General features: G+C 36.1%; 1 protein-coding gene across 8 annotated transcripts in view; it reads left to right on the plus strand.

The window, feature by feature from the left end:
- The window catches only part of cngb1a (cyclic nucleotide gated channel subunit beta 1a), a 41,498-nt gene continuing 25,866 nt past the window's right edge, over nt 1–15,632 (plus strand). For 3 of the 8 annotated variants that reach the window (XM_028433904.1, XM_028433960.1, XM_028433914.1), the window contains exons 1-13: nt 6,811–7,050; nt 7,160–7,199; nt 7,276–7,327; nt 7,953–8,061; nt 9,440–9,462; nt 10,046–10,142; nt 11,509–11,627; nt 11,888–12,000; nt 13,596–13,635; nt 13,723–13,752; nt 13,854–13,914; nt 13,983–14,016; nt 15,497–15,612. In XM_028433904.1, coding sequence (XP_028289705.1) covers nt 6,832–7,050; nt 7,160–7,199; nt 7,276–7,327; nt 7,953–8,061; nt 9,440–9,462; nt 10,046–10,142; nt 11,509–11,627; nt 11,888–12,000; nt 13,596–13,635; nt 13,723–13,752; nt 13,854–13,914; nt 13,983–14,016; nt 15,497–15,612 — 1,053 coding nt within the window. In that variant the 5' untranslated portion in view covers nt 6,811–6,831. Of the gene's footprint in view, nt 103–2,645; nt 2,878–6,810; nt 7,051–7,159; nt 7,200–7,275; nt 7,328–7,952; nt 8,062–9,439; nt 9,463–10,045; nt 10,143–11,508; nt 11,628–11,887; nt 12,001–13,595; nt 13,636–13,722; nt 13,753–13,853; nt 13,915–13,982; nt 14,017–15,496; nt 15,613–15,632 lie in introns of those variants that run through there. The other 5 variants (XM_028433934.1, XM_028433936.1, XM_028433924.1 and 2 more) reach the window with 5 other exon arrangements.

Consider the following 15,632-nt stretch of genomic DNA (forward strand, 5'->3'; position numbering starts at 1 on the left):
GGCCACTTTACCGCTAGCGTCTTCGGTAAAAGAAGCAACAAGCTCAACTCTATGTAACTCGTTTTCCACGTTTTCTTCATGTATTGTTACTGCAGCAACGTTGTAAGTAAACAATCCATTGAGAAGGACGTTTGTGTATGAGGTGTAGAATATTTTTTTAACCTTTAGCTCACTTTCCTTACATTTAGCTTATTTTTGTTTTCATTTGAGACAGAAATTCATGTAAAACAACATGTTCTATATCATTGTTAAAAACGTGTACACTTGAAAAATACATGTAAGTGTTTATCTAAATGTTAACTATAAATCTAAATGTTAAATCGTTACCACGTGTAAAGTTAAATGTTTAGAAATTATGCAAAGTGGGCAGGTCAGCACCTGTCTATCACGTGGCCCCGCCCACACCACGACTGCAGCTCAGTGAGTGAGGAAAGGGGAAGAGGCATATACATTTAGCTTTACACTTGGTGACCGATTTAAGTTTTAGATTTACATTTACCATTTAGCTTTAAATTTAACACTTGCAATTAAATTTACCATTTAGATTTACATTTTGCATTTAGATTTCGATTAAACATTTACATTTATATTTAACGTTTAGATTTACATTTCACATTTACATTTTTCATGTGTACACATATTTAACAATGACATAGAACATGCTGTTTTACATTCATTTCTGTCTCAAATGAAAGAAAAATTAGTTAAATGTGAGGAAGGTCAGCTAAATGTTGAAATTCTCTTTTTTTTTTTTTTTTATTGAAACTTCTTCCAGAGAATTCAAACTCCCTGAACAACACAACAGTTTAATTTATCCAGGGTGTCCGGCACCAACTCTTAGGTCTAGTTACAGGATTAATTAATGTGAAAAATGAACTCCTTCCAATTTCATTACATAAAGATTAATTCCACTCTAAACATGTAAGTAGTATGACCACTAGAGGGAGACATAATCCCCTCTGACGTCAGACTCACTCCACCAGGTAAGGTTCTGTTTCCCCACCCCTTGGGAAGGGGATAAATAGACTTTGTACATTCAGTTTCACTGTCTTCCAGTGTTAAGACTAATCAATTAGGCGCCCTGGGCACGATTTTAGGTTATGCTCTATGGCAATTGTATCACAGGCAGCAGCAGCAGCTTTAAATCAGCTGTTTTGCTGACCTCGTCTAAACCTTTTTAACCTCATTAGTGGATAATCCTCGTCATAGCGACTGAGGCAGCTTTAATGAGCATCTGACACCAATCTGCTGTGGTACTCTGGTATTAAACAAACCCGAACACAAGTTGAAACCCAATCAGGCTCAGCACTTACATGAAAACAGTCTACGATATGGTCACATTATATTTATTCATTTTGGCTTTTAACAAAAAAGTAAATAAATAAATGTATTGTACATTCTTTTTTATTTTATTTTTCTTTGGGCACCATCTCTGCAGCTGGCTCTTTTATTCACCAGTGTTGGACTGTAGAAAAATATCTTGGTTATGGATGAGTCAAAACTATTTCAAATAAAATAAAATATCTGGGTACTACGACATTAAAATCGCAATGTTTTGAGAATAAAGTTATAATTTTACGAGAATAAAGTTGTATCTTAATAACGTAATTTTATGAGATAAAAGTTGTAATATTTCAAGATTAAAGTCGTAATATTTCAGGAATAAAGTTGTAATTTTATAAGAATAAAATTGACTGCATTTAGTGAAATTATACTTCTTAAGGTTTCACACATGGTGAACAGCTTTATCATAAAATTACGATGAATATTATGTCTATAATCTAGAAATATTATGACTTTGATCTAGAAATATAATGATTTTAATAAAATCGTGACTTTATTCTAATAAAAATTACGACTTTAATCTCATAGCGCTCAGATTTCTTTTTATTTTAATGTGGCCCCAATACGCCATCCTGTAAAACAGTGCTCGAACCAAGAATCGTGTAACATTGAAAATTGCATCTCATAGGGTCAATGTCAAGGATGATTTGTCGACTTTTTTTGGAGCCAAAATGTCAATATCAAGGTCAAGGTTGCGTCAAGTGTCAAAAACTTAAAATTTCCATTTCTCTATGAATATATTTATATTTAAGTTCGATGCTTACATTTATGAAAATCTCATCTCAAGTGGAGTATTTTATTTAATCAGAACGAAGCTGTACGACCCACCAGTAAAAAGATTGGTAGGGGTCAAAGTTCATGACGTCACAAAAAACCAACTTTTTTCCATAAAACTTGGCCACAAATTGAGAGACAGTGCTCAGACTGTTACCATTGAACAACATTTCCTTTCAACGTGTGACCTTGACCTTCTTTCAAGATCATATTTAAGGTCAAGGTCAGTCTTCTGTTTTTCCTGCATTATATGACTCGCCAACAAATCCAGATACAGGTTGTAATTTTTGCAAATTTTGAATTGCCAAATACGTATTCGCTTTGCAAATACAGGTCTTGTCTAGTTTAGGCATGTTTTTGTCCATCATTTGTGATCATTTTTGCTTTATTTTGTTGTTGTTTCTTAGATTTTTCCCTCTTTCGTTATGGTTGTTTGTTTCTGCTGCTCTAATGTGTCAGATCTAAGTTTTTATAAGCAGTGAATCTGAAGGAGAATGTTGTGAGGAATCCATTTCTTCCTCCTGTAGGACACACGTGTGTCTGTTTCCTTTGCCAGAGCAGGCCCTGCGGTGCCTCCATCATTTTTTCTCAGATTATTGCTCAGTTCAAGCGAAGACTCTCTAGCCTCTGTCCTGCACTGCCCTTCGGTTCCCAGTAATCCTGTTAGCCTTAGTAATCCTCCCCAGCGTCCTGCAGCACGTCCAGGCTTCTTCACCGCAACTCTGGAAGATGCTGCTGCTGCCGGCCTGAACGCTTCAGGTAGGACGCAAGAATAACCCAAACATAACATCTGGAAACTCAACGTTTACTGTAGTTGTGATCATCATCAGCCAGATTATAAGTTTGTCTGTTGATTTGATGTGTTCAGGTGTGAATTCCTCATCTAGTAATGTCTTAAAACTGAGTTGTATTAATAGCGTGCTTTAATCAAAGTTCTTCCTGCTGATGTTGGTGTTCATTAACAGCTGTGATTAATTTGGATAACACCTGAGATGTAAATATTTGGTCCTGGGTTTAAGTCCAACAATCAAAATGGCATTGCATTATTGTTAACTCTAAAGAGTCCACACATTTCCCTACAAGGAAAAACTGACCAAGTCGACGTCAAGGCCCAAAGTCCAAATATGGTTCGTTAGTGGTTTGGATAGAGCTGCAAACAGAACAAAAGTAAACTCTCATGCATAATTGCTCAAGTGATCGAACTACATCAAAAATGTATATATTTTATTCATTTCTGTGAAAAAAGGCCTGGATTGGTCTTTTCAGCCTATTTGTAATCAACCATTCCATTCCATTTTCCCCCTTTTTATTTTACCAGGTAAGGTCAGTTAATAACCAGTTCTCATTTACAACAACTTGGCAAAGTAGCTTTGTTGCTATGACTCTGCTAACCATTTAGTTACAGCCATTGTTGTCAAATTAGCACTCTATGAGCTAGCTTCAATGGTTTTTCACACCCAAAGTGTATTTTTAAACTCATTATATAGCCCATTTCTGACAAACTAACAAACATTTTCAACAAAATTCACTGATTTAATGTGTGTTTACCATAGGACAAGGTTTGTGTTCAGAATCACAGCTATAAAGAGAGCCAAACCTTTGCCAAGCACCAAATCTCCTCTTTGCCAGGTATTGGCAGCTATTTGGGTCATTGATCCTAATCATGGTACCATGATCATGTACACTTAAAAGGCTTGGAAGAAATGTAAATCCCCATTAATAACCATACAGTTGGTCCAAATGTATTGAAAATAAATAAATAAAATTAAAAAAAAATTGTAATGAAAATAGGAATGAACTAAAATAACTATTTTTATTCATTTTTGAAATCATGGTTTATGGGTGTTTCTGGAGTATTTTTTAAACTTTTAATCCAAAAAACTAGTACTATATGACACGATATGACACATAACCCAAGCCAATGCAAAACGATATTGCGATGTATTGAGATTGTCAAACATATTTCGACAAATGAAAAGTTCATCTTAAGATGAGTTTCTGATGTACATCAGAGGATAGTAATAAGTTATTGGTCAAAGAAGTCAGTAGTATTTAAGGCGTGTAGATACACATAATTATCAACGACTATGTGCAAATAAAGATGGAAAACTGTGTCATCTTAGGTTAGTGCATTTTCCAGAATTCCATTTCAGGGTGTACCCTTGTTTCGAATAATTTTTATTCTTTTCCTAATTTCATGTAATTACTGACAAAACATTCCAAAATAATTAATGCAAAAAATGCTTTATACAAATTTATTCAGGGATATCTTGCAAAATTAGACACTCAAATCGCAACAAATCTTGCAAGATCGAGCGGGACTGTGAAGTCTCGCGAGATTTTATGCTTTCGAAAATCTGTTTACGTTTTCCAAACACTTCCTACACATTTAACCCATGTTTTATGGGAAAATGTGTGATTTTTTTTTTCGAAACATGTCACTGAGGGTACATTTCATGTCATATACAGTAACTATCTGCGTTACAGGAAGTGAATTCCTTGAATTCAGTGATTAGGGAAAATGGGAGCCTCTAAATCTGCTAAAAAATGTGAGAAAACTCAAAGTGTTAAAACGCATCAGAAACAACACCGCACTGTGACATAACCAAACAGCAACACCGTGAAGCAGAGGCATAAAATATCAGTATAAAAAAAAGTCAATACCAAGACGTTTATAATCGATATCATAAGTGGGGAAAGCATATCACAATGTATTGGCAAATGAGATTTAAAAAAATAAAAACAGAGAATCATATCCAAACATCAATATTAGCATTGATGCAAAATAATACAATTAAAAACATAACATTTCAACTAAGTTTACAAAAAGGTTGAAAATTTCCATTGGTATTAATAGTAAAAAAAAAAAACAACAAAAAAACAGGAAAGTTAAAGGTTGGTGATGTTAAATATAGTCTGGAAACTTATCTGAGCATCAAATCTAAAATATCAAAAATTTAATCAGTTATTTCTGAATAATTCCCATTAAAATTTTATATTTTTGAATATTCACAAAATTCTTAAACCCTAATCCTAAACACTTTTCATCCCTGATGCATTTAACTAACTAGTCACATGGATGGAAGAAGCCTGGCTACATGTTACTTGTTAACTGGTAATTACTGGTTTAACAAATGGCAAAATCATCAACACTTTCACTTTGATTAGTTGACTGGAAAGTGTAAGTCGTGAACTGATTACCAGTTTAGACTGACCGATGTTAGCTGCTGTTAGCGAACAGGTCACCTGTGCAGGATTAGGGTCACGATCAATCAGATGTAATCGAGAAGGACGTTCATCCATTAATCAGCAGGAAACGGGTCAACAGTTACTTTATTTCAGCCTCATTTCTTATTCACATCTAAACAGTAGTTTGTCCAAAAGGCTGAAATGTATTTCTCGTTTATTGACGTTCTTCCCTGACTTCATACATCACCAATATAGAAAACACATTTACTTTTTACTCCCAGTTTGAGCTTCAGCAGCTCATCCCAGTCATGATTACACGACTAAAAATAAATGTCTCTTATTGACTAGTTGACTTCATTATTTAGCAGTTGGACAGGTGTAAATAATTACATGTAGTTACACTGATAATAAAAGTCTTGACCAATAGAGTACGTACATTAATACTAACATTTATGTATGTAGTAAGTACTACCACTACGACAAATAACAATAATAATTAGAATTTGTTTGGAATTTGTTACCGGGGTGTCAAACTCATTTTAGTTCAGGGGCCAAATATGGAGCAGTTTGATCTCCAGTGGGCCACAGATTTTATGCGGGAAAATGAGTAATTACAACATTATTGTGCCCTAGTTTGCACATCAAAGTATACATAAAATACAGAACATGTAAGAAACCGACAATATCCTAGTAATAAGTGATAGATATCAGTCCCAACAGGGTCTTCACTTGAAATTTCTGTTATTTTGTGACCAATTTGTATGTAATTAAGGGAAATTATATGTCATAATTTAGGAAAATTGAAGGATTTTGTAACTGTTTAACGTTAAAAATGACTGATGTTTTCTCTGTCATTCTTGCTTCTTCTGCGTGCCGTATTTGATGCTCCAAAGGCCCAGATTTGGCCAGAGGGGCCATGTGTTTGACACGTGTGTTAGACAATTCAAAAGAATAAAAATATGTCACTTGTCAACTGGATCAAGTTTTATAAATACACATATTACTGACAGCATTGTTATCAATGATCTATAGGATTGAAAACTAAAATGATTACATTAAAGAGAATCAACCAACCAAAGAAAAGGTGTTCTGTTCAGTTCCACCTCTAGGATCCTCTGAGCTTTTCTTAAACATGTGGATGAGACTCGTTTTAGTTTGAAATAATCTGCCGATGAGTCCTGCCTATTTTTTCTTTTATGTAGCCCACTTATAGCTGCTTGAGATGAAAATCGAAAACAGTTTGGAAAAAGATGTAAAAGGTGAAAATTGACTCTCAGATGTTTGGTTTGATGTTCTCTGTGAACTCACTTAACATTGTCAAAAAAGTTTTGCGCATTGCATTGTGGGATGTGGAGTCTCAAAGATGGATGCATGAAGTGTTTTTACTTCACTGTCACCTTACCTCAATAACACTGCCAAAGTGACTTCCCAACACATTTCTTTTTTTTTTTTTTTTTTTTTTTTATGGACTGAAAGTTTTGACAAAACAATGTCAGATGTTTATTCTGGGGCTGAAATGACAAGATGTCTCTCGGTGTGAGGTGCGTCACCAAAGGGACGCAACTGGTTTACCACCCTTTATGTCAGATCTTAGTGATTCCACCCTTTAGTGTCTGTTTGTGTGTTTGTTCATGGAGGATGTTGAGCTGGGTGGTCAAAGTCGTTCCCCAGCCGCCTGAACCTTCAGCCAAGGAGGCCAAAGAGAAGAAAGAGGCTCCGCCCCCTGCCAAGGCACAAGTCGCAGTAAGTTTCAAAATCTTTTATAAATTCACCAAGTGAAGTTTCATTCCTTACAATGCTGGTGTTTTGTTGTTTTTGAACTGCACTAAACCATTGTTTGTATCTTCACCAGGAGAAAAAAGTGAAGTTTCAGGACGAGGTGAAAATTGAAGGTAAACGACTGACATCACGACTAACATCTGTTCAGATTTGTCTTATAATTAATGCATTTTAATGTTTGATCTGCAGAACCAAAAGTTGAAAAACCCATACAGGAGGTGCAGATTGTAGCAGATGATGAGTGAGTTTTAAAACAATGATGTCATTCAAATCACAATCACCATTAAACAACATTAAACCAGTTTGAAGTGTAAATTAATCAATTTGGGATTTTTATTTTCAAGGAAACAGAAAAAAAAACTAAATTAAAAAGGTATTAATATTGAACAACATGTTTTAGAGTTGGGGGCTATAAAATGCTTTTTAATTAATTTTCGACATTAGAAGATAATGCTAAATGTAACCATAGACGTTTCTGGCAATAGGTGAACCATGTGATTAGGGTCACATGAGCCACTAGGGGGCCCCAAAGCTGAGTCTTCTGCCTCATTTGAGTAGAATTAAAGTACATTTAGATCGCTCTAAATGTAGCCTACCTTATTTGCAGAATTAATAACAAATCATTGTGGTTATTTTCTGTGCTAGCAGCAATGTTTCTTATAAAGATTCAAACAGATTTAAGATAACAAATGTAAATATTTCAGGTTAATCTGGCTTTTTTCCCCTGGCCTGTCAGAGATTATGATATTTCTAAATGATCAAAAGGTGGTTTTCCAGGTTATTTGGATTCGTGGGATAAATTTGTGCCACATGTTGATTATTTGTGCTCTAAATATTGATATGTTTAAACCATGCTTTGTTTTCAGGCTGGCTGCGTCCTCTCAGTCAATCACTCAGCCCAACGTGTTAACGTGGATCAGTAACGCTCTACCTCAACCTTCACCAAAACTTAGCCGGGCCAACTCTCCCTGTAAGGTGAGCCAAGCAAGGAGTGAATGGGAGAGTGTTTGTCTTTCTGTGATGGACTGGTGCCCTCTCCAGGATGTACCCCCACCCATAGGGCCCGCCGACAGATGGAGATGGACAACAGTAGAACCCTGTGAATCTGAACTGAAATAAGTGGATTAAAAGATGAATGAATTGAAACAACATTGACCACAAACCAGCTAAGGAACCAAAGGAAACCTGGTCAACAAATGATTTGGATTAAACTAATGCTTGATAGTAAACTGAAACAAGTCTCTGACTAAAATTAGGCTGGGGACAAAAATTTAAAAATAAATAAAAATAACATCTCTTGGTGGACAAGTAAGTGGGACCATTAACCTGTTACTGTAGGCATCATTACATACCAAGCATGATGTTTATTACACGATCATTACATACATATGACAATGTATGCTTTTACAACAACCGTGGCTCAGTGGTAGAGTGCTTCGTCCAATAACCAAAGGGGTTTGAATCCTACTCTATCCAAATCATTGTTGTTGTGTCCTTGAGCAAGGCACTTTACCCACAATACCTTGTATGAATGGGTATGAGATGTGATCATAGACTGTAAAAAGAATGGACGGGACAAGCTCCCTGGTGGAGTGAAGCTATTTTTTTAGAGCTCCCCCTGCTGACTGGCTGCAGTATAGGCCATAAACCCCGCCTCCTCAATGTTAACAGATGGGATGTGAGTCAAACTGTGAATTTAAAATACTCGTCACATATTTTTTTCCCAAACCTAAACTCTGCTGTGATCATTAGTTATTATCACCCTATATTGTGTTCAAGTGCTCATTTTTCTATGAAGTTTGTTTTAAAAAAGTTATTTGAGGTTGAAAAACGTGATTTTACGTCATATATGACAATGATTGACAGCCGCGGATGTTGCGTAGCTGTCTTTCTGAATCGCAGTTACGTCGTGAAGGAAAGCCAAGATGCCATTTAACTTTTCCGTTCAGTTTTTTCATCTTATTTGAGCTGTCAAAATGACTTGTTCTGCAATAAACTTTTCTAAGCCGTTGGTAGAATTTCCAGCAGGAAAGATTCTTTTGTTCTTGGCGTAGCTGGGCTTGCGTAAGTCATCAGGGCAGTACGCTAAATGGGTGGGGCGTGTTACCACGGCTCCTCCTGCCGTACCCTACTGCGCAGACTCTAAAATTCTAAAAAACTTCTAAAATTGCAAGATGGCAGCGCCCCTAAGTGCCGTATTTGGCTTCATGAACGTTGAATGGGAACAGCTGCAGTGCACGCCCACTAGGTGAAACCGACACCAAATACGGATCATATTGAGTGCAAAGGCTAAATTTGATCGAACAGGCTCTCATCAGGTTTCCCTGTGTGTCCTCTTCGTCTTCTCTTACAGGAGGAACCATCAGCGTCCAGCAGGTAAATAACCCCCCATCCCACCAACCAGGAGGCTGCAGGTAACCAGTGAAGTTATTGACCTCTAGTATTTCACCTCATCTGTGTCTAATGAGAAGATAAATAACACATTGATACATCTCAAAGCATTAGATATCCATCCCTACCTGGTGGACAACAATAAACCTGAAGACGAGTGAGTAAGAGGGTCTTGCCAAATACTGAGCTGCTTTATAAACTGACTTGCAAGATGCCAAATAGTGTGCTGCTTTGTATACTGCGTATTCAGCTGTTTAAAAGCAATGTGGAAAAAAATGCTAAACAGTGCAGCCTCAGATGATGAGTTGCTGCTTTTAAAGACCATGAATGAGCACTAAGCCAAATAATGAGCTGCTTTGCAACACATTTAGTCATAGAATGAGACATGGTGCCAAATATGAGTTTAGTCTGCGATGCTTTCAGCAGATATGATGCCAAACACTTTGCTGCTATAAGTGCTGAATAGAAAGCTGCCGTGTGATGCCAGATAGTGAGCAGCCAATCAGCTGAGAGGAAGAGCAAGAGGACTGATGTTGTGTTGATCAGCGACGTGTGTGTTTCTATTCAGAAGTGGGATCCTGTCCTGGATCTCTCATGGTCTGGAGAAAGTTGTTCCTCAGCCTGAACTAGAGCGTAGAGAATCCACAGCAGCAGCTGAGCAGCAGGTGATGCTAAATATTCAATCAAAAAATGACTGTAAAAAGTATTATTCGGATTGATTTTTTATTTATTTTTTTTAAACCACTTTCCAATGCTCCATCGAATGCCCCTGGACATGCTATCATGCTAGTTAGCGGCCCTCCATTGTAGAAACTAGCTGCATATGTTCTACCACTGTTACAGATATAGTCACAGATGTAAAGAGTACTGATATATTGTACTCAAGCAGAAGTACTGTTGGTTGAAATTGTACTCAAGTACAAGTACAAGTAAGTCATACATAAAACACTCATGTACAAGTAAAACGTAGCTCAATTAAATAGTACTGAAAGTAAAAATGACTAATTATTTCCACCCTCCACATTTATTTTCGGTAATAAATCTTGCCATTTTCCCTTGCGTACAGTAAACATCTTGTGTATAAACTTAAAAAGAAAAAGACCAAATCTTGCACAAACTGTTTGTCAAAAAGTACAATTTGTTTTTAAAATAAAATAACACCAATGAATTCAATTCAAAATAAAAAAAAATCTAAGGCTTTAATAGATACATTCGTGAACTCTAGAACTAAAAAAAATAACCATTTAATGCTGTTTTGACACCGTGCATTACATTTAATCTGATTGGTCGGCTATAATGCGATGCATTTGATTGTTGTCTGGTCATTTCATTTTCTGTATTTTCACAATGTCCGTTGATCATTTTAAAATAAAAAATAATAATTTACTCAATAACGGTTGGGTGAAGAAATGCAACACATTTCTTTACTTGTTTGAAAACGTACTTAAGTACAAGTAAAATTAACAATTTAGAAATATACTCAAAAAAGTACAAGTACCCATAAAAGCAACTCCAGTACAGTAACTTTAGTACTTGTAATTCATTACTTTCACCTTTGGATATAGTTGAGCTAAATTTAAACCATAAAAATGCATTTTTTAAGAAATTGAATTCCCATTAATCAACCTGATATTGGATGTTATTAATGTTTGTAAATAAACAGTCAGATTTGATGTTATCAATGCGTATGGTTTTTTTAAAATAATCATTTAAAAATCATAATAAATGTGAAACATACCCTGGAAACAAGAAAGCAGAATTTTTCTTGCACTGAAACTTTTAGATTTTATTTCAACTTTTGATTGCACTGTTTTGCATTGCTTTTGTGTTTTTTGCAGTTGTGATTGATGGAGCCTCTGGTGACTCTGTTATTACATAATAACACAGTGCAGCTTTGAGCCCATCACTCTGTGTGTTTAATACAGTGTAATAATCCCACACTGCAGCTTCAAAGATCCAAATGTACCATCCCACTGTGACGTTCTCTTTACCGCCCCCTGCTGATCCGACGCTGCTCTTTGCGTTTCTCAGGTGTGTCCTCCTGCAGCGGCTCCAGGTTCCTCACCTGTCTGCTGTGTCTCTGCAGAGGCTCTAGTCACTGTGGTGGAAGTCGAATCCGACCAAGAAGACAGCAAAGCTCTCCCACCTAGGTCTGTTCACTCTGAGTCTGAGACCATCACTGCCAATTTCATCAGACTAAAACTAGAGTTGATGAAAACAAAGGCAGGATGAATAAAACTGTGTCAAATTTGATTAATATTTGTGTCAATGAATAAAAAGAAGAGAAAAATCCTCCTAAAGGTGAAATCTAATCAGGAGTGATGTAGTTGATTTCAGTTTTAAACAAATCGGCGGTGTCAAAACAATATACACTATTCAGATACTTGTGATTTTTGTTTGTGTGTGACAGGATTATAGACTGGATCAAACAGGGAATAGAGAAAGTTGTTCCCCAGCCTGAGATCTACATTAGAGCGAAAATAGACGAGGACCAACAACCTGAGCCTTCCGCAACTGGAAAAGGTGGGGGGTTTTAAAATGAAGGCAGTGGCTATCCCTATGGTTTGCCGTATCAATATACAGACATTCTATCCTTACGCAGCGCCAATATTTGGCCAGTTTAGGTCATGTTAAATTGCGTGACTAAGAGTAAGCCTAATCCTAAAAATTGTTGCGATATTGGGTTATAAGCTAACCCTAATCCTAACCCAAAGATGCTACGTACTTGTACTTCGGTAACCGTACCAATAGCACCAGGGGTTGTCCGTATAGCAAACGCACAAATAGACACTTTCTAAAATGAATTCAAATGGTGTAACATTGTGACCAACCTACTACTGTGTAGATTAAAGTATGAGCTCCACTAGACCTGTAAAGATTTGCTGTGATATCTGGAACCTTTCATTATCTTCTGACGCTTGCCTTGGTTTCCAATAGGGATGCACCGATCCGCTTTTCTCACCTCCGATACCAATACCGATATCTAATGTTTCCTTTTTGGCCGATACCGATCCCGATACATAAAAAAGCGCTGAATTACCCAACAAATGGTATGTCTCATTGTGTGGATGAGACTGGGATCATTCTTTCATGCATCAGACTTGACTTAAACATGTCTTGTATTTTTCTTTTTAATAAAAAAAAAAAAAGATATAAATGTACTGAATTACTTGTTTATTTAATAACTCTACACCAGTCCAACAATTGCTAACCAATAGCTTCTCTAGCTTTGTCAAGCAACATGTAAAACATAACATATTTAACTGGTTCAGTCAGCGCAACTAACAATGTAAAATAAAATAAAAAATAAATAATAAAGGCACTGAAAATGAGAGAAAAATAAACAGAAATGCTTTCTTTAAAATGGTTTGGTGCAAATAAGAGTTAAACATCCATCAAAAAACCAACAGCTTCTTTAGCTTGGTAAATAAAGAATACACAATGGGACTCCCAACTACCACTGGTTCAGTCAGTGCAATTAAAAATGTAAAATTAAATAAAAATTAAATGAGAAAGGAGCTGAAAATTATTCAACAAAAAAAAACAATGGCTGCACTAGCTTGGTGGAAAGACATTAAAAATGAACATAAATCAGCTTTAAAAGGGTTTAGTGCAATCTAAAATGTAAAATTTAATTTAAAACAAGGGTCACTGGTGTGTGTGACCCACAGAAGTGGAAATTTTCCAATGGATTCTCTAATATCAAGCATCAACAAAACATGTGTTTTAGAGACGTTAGCCAAAGTTAGCCTTTTCTTTATTTACAATATCACACACTGCCTTGAGCCCAAGGTTACAGAGAAGGCATTGATCATACAGTAAAACTCGTCCTTATTGTGATTCAGGTGTGTATCAATACAGAATGCTTAAAGTTGCTAGAGATTCTATTTTTTCAACAGATAAACACACAGCGTAAGTCTCATAGATCAATAAATTGAAGATCATTTGTGCTCAAAATTTCATCTTTAGTGTAAACACAGTTTATTAGCATTGTTTTGTGCAATGCATTGTGGGATGTGGAGTCCCGTAAACGGATGCATAGAAGTGTTTTTTACTTAATTGTTACATGGTTTATTTACCTAATAATATGATTAAATTGTGTGTGTTTTTTAAAACAGACATGGCCCCTCCAACTAGAAAAGCATCGGATACAGACAAGTAAGTAGAAGGACTAGTTTGTCTGTAGTCTGTAGATTTCCCGTAGGGTGATAACGTGTCTGTAAAGGTCATCTGTGTGTATTTCAGGTCCACTGTGGAAGTTGAGCAGCAGCCAAAGTATGTTGACCATCACTTTGTATTTTCCAGAACAAAGAATGTGTGCATGGTTAAAGAAAAAGAGAAAAATAAGATAAAATGTTTCCCGTTGTTATGTTCAGTGTAATGGGATGGATCATCAGTGGGATCAGTCGCATGTTGCCTCAGCCCGTCATCAGGCCGGTGAGTCACACAGACATTCAATGTTAAATAAATGTGATCAAATCACTCAAACTGTGTTTGGTTTACAGACACAGCAAGTCCCGACTGATGAAGTGCAAAGCAGTAAGTCTGACATTTTATTTACTCACTGTAACACATCACAGTTCAACTTTGGTCCATTTGATAGACTTTGGGTCAAAGTTTAGAGTGTTTTAGTAAAACGTTAGAGGTATAAAGATGGAGATGTTTGAGTTTTTGATACCTAAGAATGAACCCATGTATTGTAGTTCAACGTCCTAAACTCTTTTAATCCAAATGAAATACCGGTAGATGTTTTGCTTCTTTTCTTTAAACATGGTTACTTCCCTTCCTACATTTATTGCTGCTGTCATAATATCTTCTACTATCAGAAAACACCATAAGAAGGAATTTGGTGTCAGATATTTTTTTTTTATTTAAGAGTTGGGAACCCATAGTTGTGTATGGGTAGGCCTTATATCGGGTAACACAGCCTTATAAATCCTCCATAAATCAATCACGAGCGCCGCCAGTTTGAATCCACAATGGGCCGTGACTGTGGGACCTTTACATCTAACTGCTTCCAGAATTTGAAAAATAGATTCCTAATGTCAATGAAACTCACCTGGTCGAATTAAGATTAAAAAAAGAAATAATACATAATGTGAGAGAAAATATATGAAAACACAGGCCAAATGTCTTATTTCTATACACACATATTGTAACAAGAAGAGCACGCAAGAGCACGCAAACCTCCGCCAAACGCCAAATCTCCTGTTTTCTAGATATTGACAGTTATCTGGATCAATGATTCTGATCATGGTACTATGATCATTCACACTATTAAAGGCTTGGAAAAAATTAATATTGATAACATACAGTGAGGTCCACATGTATTGACGCCCTCATTTGTATTCAACATCGCAATGAAATGTGGAATTTGGTGAAGTATTTAAGGAACAAATCCAACAAAATTCAGTCAAATTTCATAAAAATCAGCCATTTATGAAAGGGACATATGAAATTTTTAATATTTGCCAATGATGAGAGATGGGGATTTTTTTTATTTTTTTAAATGATCCAGATTTAGTACATTGATCAGTATCCCCTCAAAAATGTTGTGGAATGTTCCATGGCGTAAGGTCCATCTTTGGTTAAAATGTTCTCAAAATATGTTATGATGATGTAATCCTGAAAAGAGACAAACAAGTTATTAAATGCCGGTGAAAACATTCCCTTCATAGCAGAGGTAAAAATACAGACACACTCACCTACATCCACACTAAAAAGATAAATACCTTAAATGAATAAGTATTGAATAATAAACTTAATCATATCAACACTTGAATCTCATGCAGTGTTAGGGTGAACGTGTATAGTTTCTGATCAAATTAGGAAGTTAAAGGTCATTAAAATTAGATCTTATGAATCAGATTATTCATAAAACAACATCATTCACCTGATTTCACAGGAACATGAAATTAAAACCCTAAAACTGTGTCATAGATGATGTGACGCTGCATTAGAAAGCTTTACATTGTCGCACAAATGCATAGTTTGACTTCTCCCGTCGTGTGGCATTCAGTCGTCCAAAAGAAAGGTGATTTGGTGCTGGAGGACGTGGACGAACACCAGGCAGAACAGGAAGTGATGGACAAACCTCAGTCACACAACAAAGAGGTTCTGCAGCCATTGGACAAGGTGAGCCTGACCATACTGAC

This window comes from Gouania willdenowi, chromosome 3 (assembly GCF_900634775.1).
Source record: "Gouania willdenowi chromosome 3, fGouWil2.1, whole genome shotgun sequence".
Lineage (NCBI taxonomy): Eukaryota > Metazoa > Chordata > Actinopteri > Blenniiformes > Gobiesocidae > Gouania > Gouania willdenowi.